The sequence below is a fragment of the Aulostomus chinensis genome, chromosome 17 (genome assembly GCF_037954235.1).
Source record: "Aulostomus chinensis isolate RoL2024-O1b breed Wild chromosome 17, RoL_Achi_v1.0, whole genome shotgun sequence".
NCBI lineage: Eukaryota > Metazoa > Chordata > Actinopteri > Syngnathiformes > Aulostomidae > Aulostomus > Aulostomus chinensis.
In genome coordinates this window covers 3,610,364-3,631,666 of record NC_141336.1, presented here as the reverse complement: position 1 = coordinate 3,631,666, position 21,303 = coordinate 3,610,364, and the positions used below count along the sequence as shown (strand labels likewise).

Here is a 21,303-nt window from a genome sequence, read left to right as displayed (position 1 = left end):
TGATTTTTAGGGACCCGTGGATGACCAGGGCCCACAAAACACACGCCAACATGACGTCATGTGTTTTCAACAATCACAGACTCTCTTAAAACCTAAATATCTTGAAATCAAAATCGGCCACCTTGAAATCTGTGTACAAGAATATTGTTAGAAGCCTGTAAATGTACATCCATGCAAAGACGTGAGCAAAGTCCTCAGAAAAAAAATCCCCCACCAAAAAAACCCCCCAAAACAATTAGCACGGTAATAACCCGTGTCCTCCTCTGTGTTATTCATCACTGCCTGACCTCCCAGCTTTATCTCATGAACCTTTAGAAAGTAATGACTCCATCATGGAAAAGCACAGCGTTTAACTGTTGGAAGAAATATGAATTAGTTGATAAAAACACACAACTGTCACTCAGCCATGAAGTGGATGGATGAACATACAGATGAGTTTTATCATCTACTAACTGTAAATCTGCTCATCATCGATGATGTATTGTTATGATACTATTTTCTCATTTTAATATTGTGCTGCTGCAGCTGAATTTGCAGTATTTAAACAGCTTGCAGTTTTATGGAGCGTTTTTTTTTTTTTTTTTAATACTAAATTTATGTTTCTTCGTTCTTCAAGCAGTGCTGCCAGTAAAGATTATTTTCACTATTAATTCATCTGCTAATTATTTTTGCAGTTAATTGATGAACCCTTCAGTCTACAAAATGTCTAGAAATTTTTTAAAATTCTTATCACGATTGAAATAGAATCTGACATGCTCAAATTGTGTCTTTCCATCCTCCAATACAAACATCTCTTTTTTGTCATAAATAACCAACGAAAGGGGAAAAAAAAAAAAACAAATATTAATGTTGTCTGGAAACATCTAATTTTCAACACTCTTTCCTGAAAAAAAAAGACTAAGAAACTATGTGAAATATCAAAACAGCTGTGATTTATTTAAAATGTGTCTTGAGTTGTACAGTTTGATTTCTATATACTGACGTGCAGCCAAAAATGAATCATGCAGCATTTACAGTTTGTAATGAAACACAAACAAAGACCTACATTTCACAGAAGGAACAAGAAGCAGGGTTCACAGCAGCTGCAGGTGCTGCATTTTCAGTGGAACTGGAATTTGTGGATCAAACACTTCATCTAATTTTCTTGAATTAGTGTTGTTGAGTCAAATTTTTTTGGGGTCAGTGTTGGTGTGTTGTCTTTGCTCTTGCCGATTTGGCTCGTGTTCCAAATTAATGCTTCTATTTTTAATACGGCCATTTATATTGTTTTCAGCCAAAAATCAGATTTATTTTCATGATAGATGTCTAAATGCATCACGCCCCCCGTTTCATGACAGTTGAAGAGGATAGAGATTATGTATTATGCCATTTTAATCCTATCCAAAACACACACACACACACACACACACACAATATATATATATATATATATATATATATATATATATATATATATATATATATATATGTGTGTATATATATATTGTTATTGTTATTATCAAGGAACAGTACCTGTATTACTCTTTTCAGAAATAATTCACATCAGAACAGCAGTGTTTGTCTTTGTGTAACACTGCCTACTATAAAAACGAGGCTGGGACATTGTTTTGATGTCACATAGAAGAAAACCTCCAGCTCCTGACAGTTAGGTTTGTAAAATTCACAGTTTATTAAAAGGAAAATGTGTGTGAACACTGATAAGAAAATCCCAGAGAGACTTTGTCTGTATCATTGTATGAAACAACCGTGCGCTCTCCAGTCAGCGTTTGTGCGTGTCCTCAGCATCGTCCAGGTGAAGGAGACCCGGCTGACGTCTCTGGCTGCCAACATCTTCATCGGCGTGTCGGTGCTGCTGCTGCCCCTCCCGCTGCAGTGGATCCCCAAACCCGTCCTGTACGGCCTCTTCCTTTACATCGCCCTCACTTCCATCGACGGAAACCAGATGTGTGACCGCATGGCTCTCCTCCTCAAGGAGCAGGTGTGTGTGTGTGTGTGTGTGTGTGTGTGTGTGTGTGTGTGTGTGTGTGTGTGTGTGGCCATATGTTGATCATGGCACTCTGCACAGATCAAACAGTTGACAGACTGCCCGGTGCTGCTGGAGCACCAAACAATATCTGCAAATATAATTTCTGTGTTTGTTTCCACCCCCCCACCCCAGGTGGGTGGAGTTTAGGACAGTAAATAAATATCCTTTAGTGTTGGCTGTCAGCGACAGGTTTACTATTTTCATTAAGTAAATCAAATGTATGCAGACACTCTTTTTTTTTTCTTCAGCCTCATTTCACCTTCCTACAGGAGAACTCTTGCCATTTTCCCCCTCGCCTGCACACGCTAGTGTCACACACTAGCGCCTCCAAATGGCAGAGAGAGGCAACTGTTCAGACCAGGTTCATCACAGATACGCTGAATCTTGGAGTCAAACTGCAGACTCCATGATCTGTTTATCAAATTGCACTTAAGAGTGCTCTTAAGAACCGAGTAGCTCTTTGCTCCGAGTGAGCAATGAGACTCCGGTGACCTTCTCTCTTCTCAGAGGAGTCGACACCAACGAGCAGCGCTCACGTGACGTCATGATTCATCGCATGTATCCTCTGAGCGGGAAAATAATATTCCACACGAAAGTAACCGACAAACAAAGTCCTAAAAGAAAGTTTAGAAAGAAAACAAACTTTCACTGAGATTTCTTTTCAAGTGTGTGTTTCCTGGTTTTGTAGTTTTTTGCAGGATATTTACAGTCCAGATGATGTCAGAGAACTTCAGCTTATTAACTAAATAATTGTTCATTTATCATAATCAAGGTGAAATAATTTTGTTTTGAAGTCGGGTCTTATCCAGATTTACTGGTTTGTTGCAGCCACAATCACAGTGATGCTGGAACTCCAGCTGTGCCAACAACATCTGTCTCCTGGTCTGGCTTCTTTACCTTTTCCGTTTGATCCGCTGTCTGAGAAGGCCAATAAAATTATATACCAATTGCATTTTTACATGTGAGCCTTTTCAGTGTTTAGCATGTTTGGTTACATGTGGGAGCCAGCAGGGAGCCTCAGTACACGTTGGCCCCCTGCTCATCTTGACCGTCGGGGTCACATGATCCGGCCTGCACCCTCGTACCTCTGGAACTCCCCGCATTCACAGTCACTCTTATTTTTCATCTCTTATTTAGTTAAGTAAAAGCAAATTCATGTTCTTTATAAATGTTGTGTCTGTTACATTTGAACGTAACTCTTTCAGCGTTTTACGTTTTCATACATCGGTGCCTCCCGACGCTCCAAACCTCGGTGCTGAGTCTGGAAATCCAGATGAATCATGATTGACTGGCAAATGTTCAGATCTTCACGGCCATCAGTTGTTAAAACCACATATTCATAGTTGCCTTTACAGTCGTGTTCCTGTATGATGGAGGCCGTCTAGACCAGAGAGACAGAAGCACGTTTACATAACAGTCTAATCACACGGGGGTTTGATATGGACCTCGACTCCCCCACCCACCCAGGAGACCCCTCTCGCTTTAAATACACTTACTGCTCCTCTGAAAAAGAAGCTGCTGAAATATTGTTTTTATGCTCTAAAACCCAGAGTGAACTTTGTGTGCATGTGTGTGTGTGTGTGTGTGTGTGTGGGTTGTCCACTTCCCTTAGTCATTCCTCAAAGACAGCAGCAGACCCGAGGACAGCGAGGAAAAGAACCTGAGGGGAGATTGTGTTTTAATCTGTCCTGATCCTCTCTCCTCCTGCAGACGTCTTACCCGCCTACCCACTACATCCGCAAAGTGCCCCAGAGGAAGATCCACTACTTCACCTTCCTGCAGATGATGCAGCTGCTTGTGCTGTGCACATTTGGCATGTACCCCATCCCATACATGAAGATGATCTTCCCTATGGTCATGATCCTGCTGATCCCAATCAGGTACCGCTGCCGCCATTTTGTCCTGCAACATGACTTTCTGGAGCACGTTAAAGCAGCACGCAGGTGTGAGTGCACCTGAGCAGAAGATCTTACCAAACACTTTTCTTAAAATATAAAGAAGATTTTTTTTTATATATATTGATGAAACCCTCTGTGTGTGACGAGCTGATTCAAGTGGAGCTGTGTATTGATACTTTGATAATTGAAAGGTTCGATCGTATTAACTGTTGGTTTGGATCAATATGTGTTGGTCTCAACACTGTATGATACGAACCTGTTCCTGTTACATCCGACTACATTGTAACTCTTAGCGTAATCGCTATCTCCCATGGGAGAGTCTAATTACCTGTAATGTAGTTTTAATTTTGTTAGCATTGATTTGAACCAGCATGGTACAGAAACCAGTATCAAAAAGGGATAAATGATATTGGATTATTTTGCAGGCATCCGATATGCTGGTATAATCCGTCTAAACAAGTTTTAGATGATATTTACATCTTTTTTTGTTGAATCTTTGTTTACCTTTTTTGGAAAAGCCCATTGATGCTTCATCTGAAGCAACAATGAGCCAAAATAAGACACTGATCTTCATTTATTGGGCCGATACCAATATTTTGACCAATATCTGGAAGTCGAAGTATCAGTAAAAATCAAATTATTGCAACTCTTGGTAAACTTGTTTTTAATCATTCAGGATCCACTATTATAGTCCAAGTATCTATTAAAGTACTGGTACTTTTGAGAATACTGCCATAGTCTCATGTGATCAATAATCTAATATCCTCTTCTTCACCAAAAATTCATCACCATTCTTTCATTTTTATTTTGGCTCAAGTTATTTTTAATTAGTCGCAGTTAAATTCTTCAGAAGCAAATGTCATTTCACTGCATGGAACTGGAAAAGGAAATGGCACCATGTCAAGTGCTTGAAGATAAAGATGTCCTGTTTGAGAGTGCAGATAACCATACATTCCCGCGCACCCTCACACACGGCGCATCACACCTGGGGTGTCTGTGTGCTGCCCCGTCTTCCTGAGACAGAAGTGATGAATCTGGCCTGATAACATCCCACACTTCCACGTTTGCCTTCTGATTTCTGGCCCCTCGACTAATAGCTGACATATTTCTGTCTGCTCTGTGTCTAGGAACTGCGTGCTTCCTCATATCATTGAGGCCAAATACTTGGACATAATGGATGCCCAACACATGTAGCTACAGACGGAGACGAGCTCGGCGTCCTCAAAAAAGATGCTTGGAATCAAGAAAAAAGAAACAGGGGGGAGGGGGGGTGAACAAACATATTTTTCAATGCAAAACTGTATGGAAGACAAAAGGAGAAGTGCTTAGATTTTTGTATCGGATAAGAACATTCTTACAGGTGAAGCACTGGAAATGAGGGAAGATGTGAGACAAGGAAGAGAGGCGGGAAACCTTTTCCAGACGTGGACGAACAGAATCTGTCTGAGGAACAACGGGACTCTCCAGAACTCCCTGTTTCACCTCCATGCGACCCCGTCTGAGTGCCATATACCTCCATGTTGTCCTCTCACACCTTTACTTTATATGGTTACTTACTATATCCAGACTGCAGTGTACTCCTCTAACCTGTGGGTAAGTACTTGAAATACTCACTCATACTGTGTAAGTAATGGAAGTGCTGCCAGTGCACGTAGTATTTGCTTCGACAGGTGTAATGACACAATGTCAGTATGAACAGTATCTTTGTGACACTTTACACTCACGTTGTGTTTTTACACTCCTACATGGGTCCATTTTACATACTTACGCTGTGTTGATAAGTACCTAAATACTTGTCCATGGGTGAAGTACCTGGTAGGAACACTGCATTAATGTGGAATCCATCCTAACCTTCTGTATTTCTGTCTGTGCAGTTTTGAAACATTCCTTTGTCTCTCAACTGTGATTTCTATGATGTCCATGCATATTAAGTTTCTAAGTCATTCCAGCTAATGTCAGTGTTCATTAAGAAGAGGAAAAGGAGTGTGTGTGTGTGTGTGTGTGTGTGTGTGTGGTATATGTCTGTGTGTGTGTGTGTGTGTGTAATAGACACATTACTAATCTGTCCTTTGTCTAGCTTCCTGTCAGCTCTTTAGAAGTCCTCTTTTTTTAAGGTGGAATTTAAGTGCTCAACTGAATAAAAAGACATTCCACAGGTATATATTATATGTAATTATTTAGAATGACAGCACAAACCAAAACATATAGATAATCTATCAAATTCTGAACATATTAGAATATATTATGGCAATATGACAAAAAGATTATAGACTGAATTGAAATAGAATATTTATTTATCATGATGAACGTCTATCTTTTAAATGAAAATAGTGTGTGTTTACCCCAAACTGGAAGGAAATCCCTTCTTCTCTGTTTGCTCCGTCACATTCCACAGTAAGTGATTCTTGTACTTCGAGTGTTTGTCGCAGTGTTTACATATCAAAGTCCGTTCCAGCTCCATGTCAAAGTCCAACACAGTTCTGGCGCGTTGAAAGGCCGGCCTTTTTAACATTTCACAGCTAGACTGGACAGTTCCACTGACGTCTGACGTCGCCTTCTGGCTCCGGTTCAAGATACCTGCAGTTTGCTTTTGCCTTGTCAGATCTCTCATTTATGTCACTGCATTCTGACAAGGAGCATTCAAACCACTCTTGGATTTCCTGTGTGTGGTTCGTGTTCTCTTTGCAGATCTACAACTGAATAATGGCCGCATCTTAAACCTGACAAGTCATAATTTCAGTTGAATTTAGCTGCAGTTTCAGTCTGACTCGTGAGAATTCCAGTCCAGCTCTACAGTAATTCCTCTCTGCTCAAGGTTCTCAGAGGTCTCCTGTTAGGGTTTGTTGAGTAGCGTAATCACGACCAGGCACAGCGACCTCAGACTGGACGTAAAACTACTGGTCACACTTGAACTGTGGACGTCTGTAAAGTCACAGAATCACATTTTGACCAAAGATATCGAGTCAAAATATAATTCCATATTAGATATCCTGAATTAACATTTTGTCAAGAAAAAAAAGACAACAAAATTGCAGACATTTGTCATGACTGTCCAGACTGGCTAGCTAAAAGCTAAAACGTGTGATGGTGACATTAGAGATGTCTGTAACTGTTCTTTCAACAAGGCAAAACTGAATTACAGATATCACAACTGCCATTTTAACTCATCGTAATGAAGCTATCGATTCTGTCCCTACGATATTGTGGTTTGTCTCTAATGTTAATCCTGGACAGTCAGAGTTGGCCTGTGGGTGTTAAAAAGGCTTTCCACATGCATTGTTAGTGAAGAGAGTCAGTGCAGGTAAAACAGCCAACTTAAAAAGAAAAACCTTGTGGGCTTTGGATTCAAGAGTGCATACTTTTTGATTTTTTATTTTTGTGGACAAGTGTTTGAAGATGAGTTTTAGAATAATCCGGTCTTGTTTTCTATTTAGATGTTACGATTAGATCAATGCTTGCAAACGTTGTCATGTACTAATCCAGACATCTGGAAAGATTATCTTGTTATCTACAAAAAAAAAAAAAAAGAATATTTCTAAGCACTGGTTTGCTTACAGCATGTCTCATCTGGGTTTTTTGATACAATGTGATGCCAATGGACATGTATCCTACACAGAAAAAAAAAAAAAACGTAGCAAGTCCAAGAGTAACTGCTCAATAATCGAATGCAATGCGCAATATTCAGCAATACTGTGTATAAAACAGGACTTCACCGATGAGACGCCGCTTTCCCAGCAAACGCGGACCGTCAGTGAACCAACAACAGGCCAGCTGTATTTTTAAGGCAGCAACTTTTCAGTCCATCCTCATGGTACAAAAAAAGCTCTGTGTTCATTCAATTATTGCACATTGGAGAGAGAGAGAGAGAGAGAGAGAGAGAGAAAGAGAGAGAGAGAGAGTTTGCCTGTCATCCAGGCATTCGCAGTGCCAGTTTTTATTAGTTGCTTTCCCAATATCCAAATGGCAGCTCCCTCATGCAGTTCTTTTAAACTTTGTCTTACAGATGTGAGAAAGATGTCCAATTTAAGCAGATGTCTCACGCCAAGATAGCGAGGCATGAAAGGAGAGCTCGGAAGCATTTGCATAATCTGTTGAATAAGCCTTAAGGCAGCACTGGTGAGAAAGGGGATTGTGAGGTGTGAAGTAATATGTACAGTTTGCAATGCAAAGTTTAGTTTTTATCAACTGTTCATTATAATCCGGCGGCGAGGTATTAGTTTCTAACTTTGGACCGAGTACAGAGATTTAAGCATACTTCTACTTACGTGACGGTATTGTTGTTGTTCCTTGATATTTTCTCTGTACTGATGATTTTGGAATAGCAGCAAACTTCTCTCAGAGGACTCAACATTGGATTCAGAGTGAACGACATATACTCTGTTTGTGAAACCTTGACCCCGCCCCCCACCCCGCCCCGCCCCTCCACCCCACTCCTAATTGGATTTGTTTGAAATTGCGTAACGTGGTGTTTTTTGTTTCTTCTTTTCCTGATTTCATATAGCCTACTTTTTCTATTCATGAATGTAAGATGTGTGGATTTTTATATAGCATACTAATTTAGGTGTCAAACAGAATCTGTAATTTTGTCAAAAAGATCAGCTATATTTGTAAGCTGTAATATGTAAAAATGAGAAAAAACGGTTATCAAACAGAATGTGTTGGTTTACTATAGTATATATATATACTGTACACTGAAAAAGAGAGACTATCTCAAGCTGTTTGCCAAATAAAAAGTAGTAGTGATGTAAACATCCACGTGTGTTTATTCCGGTGAAGAAAATGTCGCTCTGTGTGTTTCTGCTGTAAGCTGTCAGAGACGACCGTCCACGGTGTCCTCACGACTGACAAGTTCATAGAGGACGATTGACCTCTTGACCTTTGCTCCAGCATACCCTCAACAGTCGTCATTTTGTGGCGAGGTATCACAGGAGGTCGGGAGGTCACGGTTGTGGTTATGTGAGTGTGCTGGTTCTCGGCCAGACAGAGGACTAGAGGGGAGGAGCACCAGCTCTCGCTCCCTCCTGTGCCTGCTCGTTGACCTTAGATCTTGACTGACACCCCGATTTAATGGGAAAACATGAGGGGTAACTAGTCAGTAGTTGTGAATTGTGTGATATTTTTACTCACTTTTTTTAAAGTACTTGATACTTTGACTTCTTTTGTATAAAAAAGGTGAAACTTGAGTATTATAAACAACAAACAACCCTAAAGAAAACTGGATTAAACAAAGCAGAAAGAAACAGGAGCAGAATAACAGAACCATCAGACATAGATGGCACGTTCCCTGTTAGAAACACAGCGCAAATAATGATAACTATATTGAAATAAATAAAACGCTGCTGGTACAAATATAATGACATATACAGTGATAGTTATTGAGAAAAGGTTCTGCTCCTCACAGGGGGAAAAAAAAAATGATCAAGAAGATTGTCCTCTTGCGCCCCCCTCAGGCCAAAGTGTTGACCTTGAGGAGTGTGCGGGGGAGATCCTCGTTCCCCGGCAGAGAAATCCCTCAGATTCAGATGAGCACTGATGGTTCTCAGCCCTGGAGGAAGGGGACCTGCAGCGGCAATGGAGAGAAAAACATGTCGGCCACAAGACTTTACCTGGTCCCTCCGTTTCACTTCTTTGTGGCCTCAAAAATAATGAAATCTGAAATCTCATGGCCTCAAAATATATTCATAATTCTATCTTGTGCCCCCACAGCCACTTCAGAACTACGTGTAAGGGACTGGAAAGTCTCCATTTAATTATACACAAAAATCGAACTGGTGATCCTGTTGTGAGCCTCATTGAGTGGCGCTGTTGCGCTGCACCTGCGCAGTGAAGCGCAGATCTTCAAATTGCACGAGAGGACTCAGGAGGAAGTTAACCACCTTTCAAGCAGTCGGAGGGAGCACTTCTGCTTTCTGGTGGTGAAGGAGAGGAAGAAGAGGGGGGGCTGGGGGCCGGGTCATGGTCTCCGCCTGTTCTCGCGCAGCTGGATTTCTGTCAGCAGCATCTCGGGGGCTGACGGCTCTCAGCAGCTACAAACACGCGTGTTCGTCCGCGGCTAACACCATGGCGGAGGAAGCGAAGAAACTGGCTGCGTACGCCGCAGTTGACAACCACGTCCAGGTACCGCTCCCGGTGGTCGCTGGTACCTTCTGTCCGCGGCTGCTTGCTTGTCTTCATCTCTGTTTTATATGAATTTTACGCCTCGGTGCCAGCTAGCTAGCAAAGTTAGCAGTGTAGCCTGCCTGGCTAACTTATCTAACTTGCACGATTTGAAAAGGAATTAGCTCCCCGTTCTGTGTGTTTGCCCCGGGATGGTGGCTTTACAGCCAAATCTACTCAAGCCCAGGTTAGCTAACTGAAGTTTGAGCCGCTGGGCTGCAGAAATAGAAGAGTTAAGCTTGTGTGTTACATGTGATGTTGACGAGCATGGAGTTCATGAGAAAGTAGCACTTGTGTCTGTAGACTGTATTCATGTCTGTAGATGGTGATGTTGCAGAGATGTGAGCGGGGACAAGCAGCACCCCGGTGCAAACAATATCCTCCTGTTGTGGTTTAATTTTATTAAAACAGGTTTAGATGGCAGTAGCTTTATTTATAATATAGAGCTTCTCAAACTGAATTGCAAAATGCTTTAAAACAGCCGACAGTGCAAATAAATTAAACTCATAAATACAGCTACAAAGTAGTGGAAAGGTCATGCGACGATAAGCTTCACAATAAATGGGACTGTTTCAGATTAAGATCATCTGAGGAGAGTCCAGTTAATTTTTATGTTAAAATTATGTGAAAATGAAATTTGGCCTTGTTTGGAGAAAACCTGCACATGTGCAGGAACCCTGTGACTGCATTATCATAATAATAATAATTATTATTAATAATTTTATTGCTATGTGACTGTTGCTGCAGTGCACAGCCTCCTGTTCCTCAGGAGAACCTGAAGTTTAACACGTCAGCATAATTTTAAATTCATTTTTCTGTCCCACAGAACAACCAGGTGGTAGGAGTCGGCAGCGGGTCGACCATCGTCTACGCCGTGGACAGACTAGGTGAGTGACGGCAGCTGTGCGGCAGCCATGTTTATGCTCAGTGTTGAGATGAGATCACGCTCACGAGACTGTGGGGCGGTTGTGTGTTCCAGCGGAGAGAGTGCGTCAGGAAAAACTCAACATAGTGTGTGTGCCCACCTCCTTCCAGGTGAGTTTGACTTCTGGAGACGCAACCTGACGTCAGAGTGTGGAACAACACACAGCTCCGAGGTTCTTCGTTCATTTCACTGTCACACATCTTTCACTTCTGGTTCGGAACTTAGATGACACATTAATGTGACCAGCATGCTGCTTTTATGTATTTTTCCCTCAACGTGTTTGTGTTTTCCACAAACTAGTCATCATTTAATGATTAACATTCTGTCATTCGACGCGTCGCTGATACTTGCTTAAACATTGAAAGCGCTTGAACACGGATCTAAAAGAAGCATCCTGTAGTAACTGAGGTGGTGTTTGGGTGGTGCTGCTCGCCACATTTAGCTGTTTGTGATGTAATCCATCAGATTGAATGATAACGAAGCAGCACACACAGGAAGTGTTGTCGTCCCGGGGACTGTCTACAAATGACGATGACAAGCGTTCTCAGCCACCTGTTGGAATCGTCTTCATGCCTCCGCTGTTTTTGCATCTGTCACATTTTCCTCCATGTCTCCTCCATCCTCTCCTCTTCCTCTTCCTGCTCTCCTGCAGGCTCGTCAGCTGATTCTGCAGCACGGCCTCACGCTGTCAGATCTGGACAGACACCCAGAGGTAGGATGCTGGTGACACCGGGTCGCAGTATGTTGCCTCTAATACCTGTCAGCTCGGAGGGAATGACGTGAATATTCAGCCTCTGGTGCTGAAACCTAAATGTGACTAAGATGATTTGCCGTTTCTGGACAGAATCAGAGACTTTGAGATTCATCTGCTCGTGAGGAGCACGCCAGCTGTTACTCATAACAGTTCCTCACATTATCCATCGTCCCCAGAACTGAACAGGATAGACAGAGGTGGTGCTACAGGTTTTGGAAGGTGAGCGGGCAAGAAAGTGTTGTGCTAACACTTCCCACCCTTGAGCATTCATTGTGCTAAGCTACCTAGTCGGTCTCCGAGGGGCTCAGATCAGAGAACTGTCTTCTTGTGTGGTTCTGAGGACGGTGGACAATAAGAGCAGTTTATCAGAAGGTGGCGTCTTCTTTGAATGTTCTCCTTGCTGACCAAGTTGTTTGTCCGATCTCAAAGCTGGACGTGGCGATTGATGGGGCCGACGAAGTGGACGCAGACCTGACTTTGATCAAAGGTGGAGGGTGAGTGTGTCTCACGTCTGAGCTCCAGCTGCGTGTCTGTCTTGCTCTCGTCATCATCATCATCGTCGTCCTCCTCACCGTCTCTCTCACAGTGGCTGTCTGACGCAGGAGAAGATCGTCGCTGGCTGTGCCAAACATTTCATCGTCATTGCAGATTTCAGGTTGGTATTGAGCAAGAACACCTGGACAAGTGGGAGGGGCCTTTCCTCCCAGTCTATAGGGTGATTGTGCAGTGGATGAGCATGTGACCTGTGCGTTTGACTGTGGGAGACAGATTAAATATTGCTAACACCCCCCACCCCAACCCACAACATCCACTGTGAGCCAGTCCACATTCCTCGTCTCCTCCCAGGAAGGACTCCAAGGCACTGGGCCAGCAGTGGAGGAAGGGAGTTCCCATCGAGGTCATTCCCATGGCGTACGTTCCCATTTCCAGGACGATCGCCAAACGCTTCGGAGGGGAGGCCAACCTGCGGATGGCTGTCAGTAAAGCTGTGAGTTACCGGCTCGTCTCCCCAGTGTCACCAGAGTCGCTGCTCCTTCTGCTGCTGTTACTTCCAGGTCACAGGTTTTGACCTTGGAAAGTCTCTGACATCAAGACTTTAGAAAGCTTTGACCCGCCCGCTCGCAGTTGCCCCTCTGGACGAGTTGCTCCACTTTCAGTCCACATGTAGCGTCTATGGTGGGGTTCGTATCGTGTGAGCTGAGTTTTGTGCATCATTAGTAGTCTGTAGCGTAGCAGCTACTTTAATGATTTACCTTCTGCTCAGCTCCTCTCAGATGAACAGCAGATGGTGGCGTTAATGTGCTGCTGAGGCTCGTCGTGCTTTTATTGTTGATTTTGACTGTTGCGTCTGGAGGCACTTTGTATACTAATGTGGGGGTCGTCCTGTCAGCGACGGACGCTGTTGGAAAAATGAGAAAAATCCAGACTATGTTCATGTCAGAATGGACAGCTGCCCCTCTGGAGGTTATACCCCCCCATGTACCTATTGGTTCAGCCTGTAGTCCTGTCGCTCACCTCTTATCCTCGATACGCTACACTGGAAAACACTAGTGTGATACCCTCACTTCCTCTGGCTAGTTTCCAGATCGTCAAGCAGATTTCCACAGGAGTCACAAGTCTGTCGGCACCGTCACCGTCCCTCCTGTTGAGCGCCACACTAATGAGGCGTTTTGTAGTCCAACCACGGCTCCCCTCACCAGGAGCTAATGGGACTTTTATTTTGGATTATTGCCCAAAAAAATCAGCTTAGTGGCAAAAAAAGTCACCAGACGTGCACGTCAGTCTTCGTTGATGAACACGGCTGATGTGACATTTGAAGCGTACATTTGTTTGAGTACAAAGCTAACATGAGGCTAAAAGCGTTTTTTAACTTTCCAATACCCACAAGTGAAGGTTTTAGCTCACAAGGACATTTTTCCCTTCCGCATCACTTCTTGTCATTCCAGAATCGATAAGAGCAGCCATGTGTATTTAGCTTGAAACTAATGGCGCCTCTTAGCTACCACCTACTAACAACAGCAAAAGGGTCAGCTGTGTGCTCAGTAATCCAATAACACTTCCAACTACAACCTGAACGCTTCGGTGCTTCCATGAGCGAGTAGTTTCATCTGAATGCTCCAGCTGGTCACTCTTGGTGCTACCGTGAAGGAGCGAGTAGTTTCATCTGAGTGCTCCAGCTGGTCACTCTTGGTGCTACCGTGAAGGAGCGAGAGCGAGTAGTTTCATCTGAGTGCTCCAGCTGGTCACTCTTGGTGCTACCGTGAAGGAGCGAGAGCGAGTAGTTTCATCTGAGTGCTCCAGCTGGTCACTCTTGGTGCTACCGTGAAGGAGCGAGAGCGAGTAGTTTCATGTGAGTGCTCCAGCTGGTCACTCTTGGTGCTACCGTGAAGGAGCGAGAGCGAGTAGTTTCATCTGAGTGCTCCAGCTGGTCACTCTTGGTGCTACCGTGAAGGAGCGAGAGCGAGTAGTTTCGTCTGAGTGCTCCAGCTGGTCACTCTTGGTGCTACCGTGAAGGAGCGAGAGCGAGTAGTTTCGTCTGAGTGCTCCAGCTGGTCACTCTTGGTGCTACCGTGAAGGAGCGAGAGCGAGTAGTTTCGTCTGAGTGCTCCAGCTGGTCACTCTTGGTGCTACCGTGAAGGAGCGAGAGGGAGTAGTTTCGTCTGAGTGCTCCAGCTGGTCACTCTTGGTGCTACCGTGAAGGAGCGAGAGCGAGTAGTTTCGTCTGAGTGCTCCAGCTGGTCACTCTTGGTGCTACCGTGAAGGAGCGAGAGCGAGTAGTTTCGTCTGAGTGCTCCAGCTGGTCACTCTTGGTGCTACCGTGAAGGAGCGAGAGCGAGTAGTTTCGTCTGAGTGCTCCAGCTGGTCACTCTTGGTGCTACCGTGAAGGAGCGAGAGCGAGTAGTTTCATCTGAGTGCTCCAGCTGGTCACTCTTGGTGCTACCGTGAAGGAGCGAGAGCGAGTAGTTTCATCTGAGTGCTCCAGCTGGTCACTCTTGGTGCTACCGTGAAGGAGCAGGGAGTTGGAAGTTTGTTATTTATTATTAAATCAAAATGTTGGCATTCGGTGATTTTGACATCCGATGAATGACTGGACTGTCCTGCTGGCTCTCAGGGTCCCGTGGTCACCGACAACAGCAACTTCATTCTGGACTGGAAGTTTGAGCGCCCTCAGAACTGGAAGGACGTAAACACAGCCATCAAGATGATTCCAGGTGAAGACAACCTCGCTGGCCGAGATGCCAAGAAAGGCTGTACTCACTGTTGTTTTCTGATAGCAGGATCTTATCTGTCTGTCATGAGATAACGAGGACAACATGTGTGTTTCACAGGTGTGGTGGAGACGGGGTTCTTCGTGGCTATGGCTGAACGAGCCTATTTCGGGATGGAGGATGGAAGTGTGCAGGTTCGCGACGCCCCTATCAACTGAGGCGTTTGCTGTTATCCGTGTCTCTGATGACCTCAGTTGTGCCTCAAGTGCCGCACTGATGATTTTACCTCCAGACTCCAACTGTGTTTGTAGCAGCGATGTTCTCACACATCTCTTAGCCAGATTAGACCCCCAGTCTCTCGGTTTCCCTGATCCTGTGAGTGGTGCTGCTGATTCTGTGAGCTGTTAAGTGCCTGATGAGTAAATTACTGTAGTTTAATTGTAGTCTGGACATCTCGGCTGGTCCTGGACTGAGTCTCTGCAGAATAAATCAAAGATGTGCCTTGAGATTACCCTTCCAGTCCTATTACAATGACGCTATCAGAGTTGCTTTAATAAGCTTAAAGTCAAACATCCGACTATTCTGGGCTGCTGCTCTTAACAAATTCCACCAGTCAGCTGGAACTAAGAAAGTTGATATGCCTTTTTTTTTTTTAAATAACACACAAGGCTTATATGACCTTGCTTGACTGAAACACAAAGCAGCTACACTTATTTCTAGAAGGATAATCTCCTGATTAATATGCTAATGTACACAGGAGGATGCTCCAAAGCTTAATGAGACAGTTCAGGGGGAGTTTGTAATTTCGTTTTTGTCTTAGTGTCAAGAAAACCTCCGGTAAAGTGACCCACTCGTCTGTCGTGTAGCACTGAGGAGGACAAGATCCTAGCAACGATGGTCAGGTTGAGGGAGAACCACAAAGACCTGAGCAGCGTTGCTCCACAACTAGCAGAAGGGATCACACTTAATTTAAGAACCAAGACCATCAGGATACAGCAGTGATCGATATGTTGCGAGACAGTTCCTTCAGGACGGTACTGGTGAGATTACTCACTGCAACAGTTAACACCTCGTCAGAATGGTGACAGGGAAAAACATTTGGAACGCCAGCAGCTACACCAAGATTAAGACTATCTGTGTGACTCCAGTGCATTTGAAGATGGAGGTGCGCTACGACTCACAAAAGGTGACCTGGTCACATGACTGTCCCTTTGTTCACTTGCATGCATGTACGAGTACAGAAGTGGTACATTCTGACACCTCAGTCCTGCTGGTGCTTTCACACTTTCCATTTAGAAACTGGAGTTCTGATCTAGACACCAGTACGTGAGTAGAACTAAAATTGTGTATCTTAGCTATTTTCACCGGTCCGTCTCGCGTATGAGATGCAGTCATCTGCTCCAGCCTCCTTTGTCCCTGCACGCCTTCAGAAGTGAAGACGGCTCTGGAAACTTTCATGGTTTCCTCTTTGTTTCACCATCGCGTCCTGCATTTTAACTCCAGTTTCACAGGTTCTAGTCCACAACCAGCCGCTCTAGACCAAGAACCAACCCCCTGCATGTGTGTACTTGGCTGTATGAGGTCATCTGCGCCCTCCACTGCTCTTGTACCTGTAATGCATGACCGTCTCATTCAGTCACATGACGTCTTGTACTGTGATTTTGACTTTTACCGTAGCGACACATGACAAAAGCTTTTTCAGCTATGAAGACAAGCAGCTCATAAATCTTAAGTCGGATTCTTAACATCTGCGGACGAATGTTGCTTTAACCAACTCTATCACAAATGGGTTTTATGTGCCTTGGTCTGCCGATGCGTGAAGGAACTTTTATGATCGAATTGGAACCAAAACTTAATGGAACACAAGCCAGTCGTGTGTGATGAAAGACATTTCAACTATAAATGTGTACAAATGCATTCTTCAAAGAAACATGACAACTGTCGGGGAAACTTGCTTATTATTTAGAGCCAGACGCTTGGATAGAGACCAGCTTACTGCTAGTTAGCTTAGCACAATGAATGGTAAAGGCTGGGAAGTGTCAGCATACCTCAGTCAAAAGTCATGAACAGTGCTCCACTGCATTTGGACCAGGGTTATGTTAAACATCAGCCATTCAGTCATGAGTGTTAATATTTTAGAACAGACACAGAACTACTTTCTGAAGTATCACTTAAGGCGTAGTGATTTGATGCAGCACCTCAAATCTCAGTCAGCAAAACCAAACAACTGTTGATGGCTAGAAGAGCGACTGCTGCTTCTAACCAGGACCAACTTTGAGAGAGAAGATGAGGAGAATTAACTTCCACACAAACCAAAACCCTGGTCTGTTGTGGGTTTTTTTGACAGAGGCGTGCAAACACTTCCCTCCCATTACCATTCATTGTGCTAAGCTAACTAGTGGTGGTCTCCGTTCCATATTGCAGCACAGGAGAGATATTTATCTTGATTTTTGGGGGGGATTTCCCAAAAGTTAGGGTGATCCTTAAAGATAAACTAGGAATCTAATAGCAAATGTCATATTTGAACAACTGTATTTTGCTGTTCAGAAAGGTGCGCACGGGTCAAATCTTGAACTGGATGTGTAGCTTTGTGAGTGCTGGTGCCTCATTACGTTCTAAAACATCAGTATAAACTGTCTGCTCAAGGAGTTGTGTCACTTTCAAAGATGTAAACAGAGCAGTTTCGTAGAATACATAAATGAGTATTCTCACTGTTAGTAGCAACTATAAAAATTGACTTTCCTCGCTTGGTGCATATTTTGGGATTGATGTGCTTGGCTTTGTATTTTCTCCTTGTTATAATGCCTTATTGTTTTCTCATTGTCTCCTCTGTGTCATTTTTGGTGTGTGTGTGTGTGTGTGTGTGGAGTTCTGAAGGACTCAGGAGAACATCGGTGAGAGAAATGGAAAGTAAGCAAGCATTTGGCTGGGTCCTGGGTTATTTGATGTTTTGTCTAATTTAGAATTAGATGAGATTGGCTTCAGGGGCCTGTAGACAAACGTGAGTGACCTTCCTGTTTGGATCCTGTATACACCGTCTTTGTTTGTTTGCTTTCACTGGCATGTCTTTTATTCCCTCTTTACCTAAATGACTGTGATTATAAAGGTACTATCTTTGTCCAGCAATACAGGACCAAATTCACAACAGAACGCCTCCTTGTTTTACTTCTTTTTTAGTGAAAACCAAATCTTCCGACTGCCTGTCACTGAATGAGGTTGACCTCTGGTTTAAATAATTGCTTGGTAAACCAGATTATGGCTATTTTAGTGTATTTATTTGCTGCAAATTTGAACTAGAATGATGGAAAACTGACTATCTTAATCTCAGGGAAAAAAAAGCAATTTAGTCTATTTAAACGTCTAATCCTTTTGTTCATGATTTATAAATAGACTCATGCTGTATATTGCATTCATTCATCAACTGGGGCAGATTTAAAAAGTAGCGTTTCCTCCCTCAGGGTGATAGTCTCTTGTCTTGCCACACGGGGGCGCTTGAAATTCAAACAGCAACTCTACGCCATCGGGACAAGCAGGAAGACCATGAAGGACTTATCTGTACTTTTTACCACTAATTCTATTTCATTTTTTAAACCAACATCCATGCATGAAAGTGCACATGAAAGACATTCGCTGTGACATGAATGTAGTTATTTGGATCGCTGAACAAAGTTAATTACAAAAATGCTGGTATATTTCTATTTTATAAGTTTTGCTCTAAACTTAAGAGTGGTTTGTTCCGTTTTTGGTCCTCCATACCGGGGCCGAACTCGTGATCAGGAACAGGAACTTCTGTTAGTCACTCAGGAGCCACGTTGGCTTTCATATCGTCTGACTTGACAACTACCCATGAGTGACAGCTAAATTTTCCAATCCGGTGCTTTCATTGCGTCACCACAAGCAAGCGCTGACCAATGGCGTGGCTGTTTACCGGTATTGTCTTTCTCATTGGACGGACGGTGACACATCCCACCAATCAAATCTCTGCCACAGGATTCGCCATCGGGGACTTTTTTGCGTCACCTTTTGCGCTTGTTTTGTGGCAGCCGTGTGTGCGCATGCGTTGTTTTGACCGACAGCTGCGTCAGCCAATGGAAAGCACTGTTTGGGGGGCTGGGAGCATCTGGGGCTGCCCCCGCGAGTGACGGGTGAGCGGTGCAATCGCGTTCTGCTTAGTGTGCGACTCCGCGCTGTTGACAGCAGGCGAGCCAGTGAGAAGCGCAGGTGTGGATTCCTGAGTGACGTCAGGGCTCAGGCGTCCAATCCCTGTGTAGAAACAAGGCGGGCTCTCGGGTAACCAAGGCAAGTCTGAGTCAAGTATAAAGGGAATAACATGGTGCCCCAGTGGCTGTTTTTGTTTACTTAAAGATTAGACTTAAAAGGGCGTTTGAAAGAAGCAGCGGCGGTGTGTTTGTAACTAATTAATATCAGGTATTTTTGTTTGTTTGAGTTTAGATTTACAAGGCCAGTGGCATGTAAATCTCATAGTTCACTAATGTGCCAGTCTTACAAATGGAAAGGGGGCTTCACTTTGGAAACGTGAGCATTTCCCTGGTGCTCCTGCTGTTGTTGCTGAAAGCGCTGATCGGGTTCGGGACATCGCAAACTCAGGGCTCCGTCATCGGGAGGGAGCCTCAGTTTGCTACCCGGGGCTCAGGTACGACCTCCGTGGAAGATGGTGCAAGAATCATGAAGCGGGGCTTGGAGAACGTCGGTGCCCCGGCCATAGCAGCTGATGTGACCGTGGAGGACGACGAGAACGGGTCGGCGGGGGACGCGGATGAACCGTACGGTGAACGTAACCCACCATCGAGGTAACTAATGGCTGCAAATAAGATGGCATTTATGCTAACTCCAGAATTAAAAACTCTCAAAATTCGAGTGTATGTGTCACGACTTGTACCTGTAGTTCCCTAACTCAAACATTTGCAAAATATCGATACTGAACTCAAAAACTGCTATATTTCTATAAGATATGAAACAACAAACTGATGTAAAAACGTCAAATTTTCAATTTACTAATGAAGTAAATAGCCGCTGATGTTTAGCTAGCAGAGTCTCGCGCCTCGTGCAGAGTTTTCAACCTGCGCACAACTTGTTCCGGCTCCAATTGCTTGTGTTGTTTTTCCTTCCCGAAAACTTTATTCAATGTTTAATTTCCGTCCGGGTCAGACAGTGTTGTTGCTACATTATTTGGGGCAGCAAGTACTACTATTAGCGAACTGTCGAAGCTTTAATTACAGGCAGAAAATGTTATGACAGGCGAGTTTGTCTTCGTGTCCGATAATGGGAGCTGGGCAGGGTGCACGTTCTTTTCCCAAATGTCTGTTGGTTCTGCAGAGAAATTAATGACGTGTGGTGGACAGACTACGATGTTTTGCGTATATCCGTTGCAAACCCCGCCTCATACATCCATTTACAATGTTTTTTTTAATTTTTATCCTAAATAAAAGAGTTGCTGTTTTTGAGTAAATGTGACAGCTCTGACATGTCCGGGCAAGCACACGCTGCGCTTCATCGACCCATAAAGTTAAGTCAGACAGGGGTACTAGCAAGCTGGTTCCAGTCCTGGCACATGGCCTGGGTTGTATTCCACTTTGTCGGAAAAAGTATTGAAACAGCATGTGACTTACTGGTTGTATTCTATCCTGCACTCTTTGCTGCTATGAGCTGGTTTCGTTTGAGTATTTGTACGGAGGTTGTTTACCACAAGTGTGACGCGATGGAGGGTTTCTGGCCATTATAATCCTGAAGTCCTTGCACATCAGTGATGCTCCCGACTTGACTCCATTAATTGCCATCAATTCATGGCTCATAGCATCTCCTCTCAACCGTTAAGCTACTTCATAGTTGAGAGAAGGTGTGATCAATTTAAAAGACTCAGTTGTAAATTAAGTTTAATGTACCATAAAGATTAAGACTCTTAAGGCTGAAGTGTTCCTTTTACAAACAGTCAGATAGCTGTGACTGTGAAAAGTTGTTATTTGACAAACTAACAAGGTTTAAATGTTAGTCTCTCTCTCTCTCTCTCTCTGGGGAAAAAAAAAATTGGGCGCAGATGTTAAAATGAAATATTTGTTGTATGCCAGTACCGATAACTCACAACAGTCGTGGCATATATAAAGGTCACATTGTCAGGTGGGTTGTAGAGTTATGGCACGTCCTTCGTCTGTCAGTCCCAAGTTTACTGCTTCATTCAGAGCACCACAAGTGGACTGAACCTGCTGCTGCTGCTGCCCAAAGTGAGATGCAGTCCTTGGCGCAGTGGGTAGGGCATTGATTTTGTCTTCCTGGGTAAACAGTAGGTTTAACGCCCACCCTGGATATGTGTGGTGCAG

General features: G+C 43.8%; 3 protein-coding genes across 7 annotated transcripts in view; all 3 read left to right on the top strand.

Annotated features, from left to right (window-relative positions):
* slc4a11 (solute carrier family 4 member 11) overlaps positions 1-6,074 on the top strand; it is a 102,095-nt gene extending 96,021 nt beyond the window's left edge. For all 4 annotated transcript variants that reach the window (XM_086182528.1, XM_086182526.1, XM_086182525.1 and 1 more), the window contains 3 exons: positions 1,783-1,978; positions 3,737-3,906; positions 5,052-6,074. In XM_086182528.1, coding sequence (XP_086038654.1) covers positions 1,783-1,978; positions 3,737-3,906; positions 5,052-5,118 — 433 coding nt within the window. In that variant the 3' untranslated portion in view covers positions 5,119-6,074. The remainder of the gene's footprint in view (positions 1-1,782; positions 1,979-3,736; positions 3,907-5,051) is intronic.
* A 3,680-nt stretch (positions 6,075-9,754) lies between these two features.
* rpia (ribose 5-phosphate isomerase A (ribose 5-phosphate epimerase)) lies at positions 9,755-15,289 on the top strand. The gene is made up of 9 exons (XM_086183247.1): positions 9,755-10,041; positions 10,907-10,967; positions 11,060-11,115; positions 11,658-11,717; positions 12,189-12,253; positions 12,346-12,414; positions 12,606-12,747; positions 14,872-14,971; positions 15,089-15,289. The coding sequence occupies exons 1-9, from the start codon at positions 9,880-9,882 to the stop codon at positions 15,184-15,186; spliced, it is 813 nt and encodes a 270-aa protein (XP_086039373.1). The 5' UTR covers positions 9,755-9,879; the 3' UTR covers positions 15,187-15,289.
* A 3,862-nt stretch (positions 15,290-19,151) lies between these two features.
* eif2ak3 (eukaryotic translation initiation factor 2-alpha kinase 3) overlaps positions 19,152-21,303 on the top strand; it is a 34,267-nt gene continuing 32,115 nt past the window's right edge. For both annotated transcript variants that reach the window (XR_015109804.1, XM_086182836.1), the window contains exon 1: positions 19,152-19,779. Coding sequence is in view for 1 of the 2 variants with exons in the window: in XM_086182836.1 (XP_086038962.1) it covers positions 19,478-19,779 (302 nt within the window). In the remaining variant the exon portion in view is untranslated. The remainder of the gene's footprint in view (positions 19,780-21,303) is intronic.

Coding starts and splice junctions, on each gene's coding strand:
- rpia (XM_086183247.1), top strand. CDS start 9,880: ATGGTCTCCGCCTGTTCTCGCGCAGCTGGATTTCTGTCAGCAGCATCT. Junction 10,042..10,906: donor CAGTTGACAACCACGTCCAG/GTACCGCTCCCG, acceptor TCTGTCCCACAG/AACAACCAGGTGGTAGGAGT. Junction 10,968..11,059: donor CTACGCCGTGGACAGACTAG/GTGAGTGACGGC, acceptor TGTGTGTTCCAG/CGGAGAGAGTGCGTCAGGAA.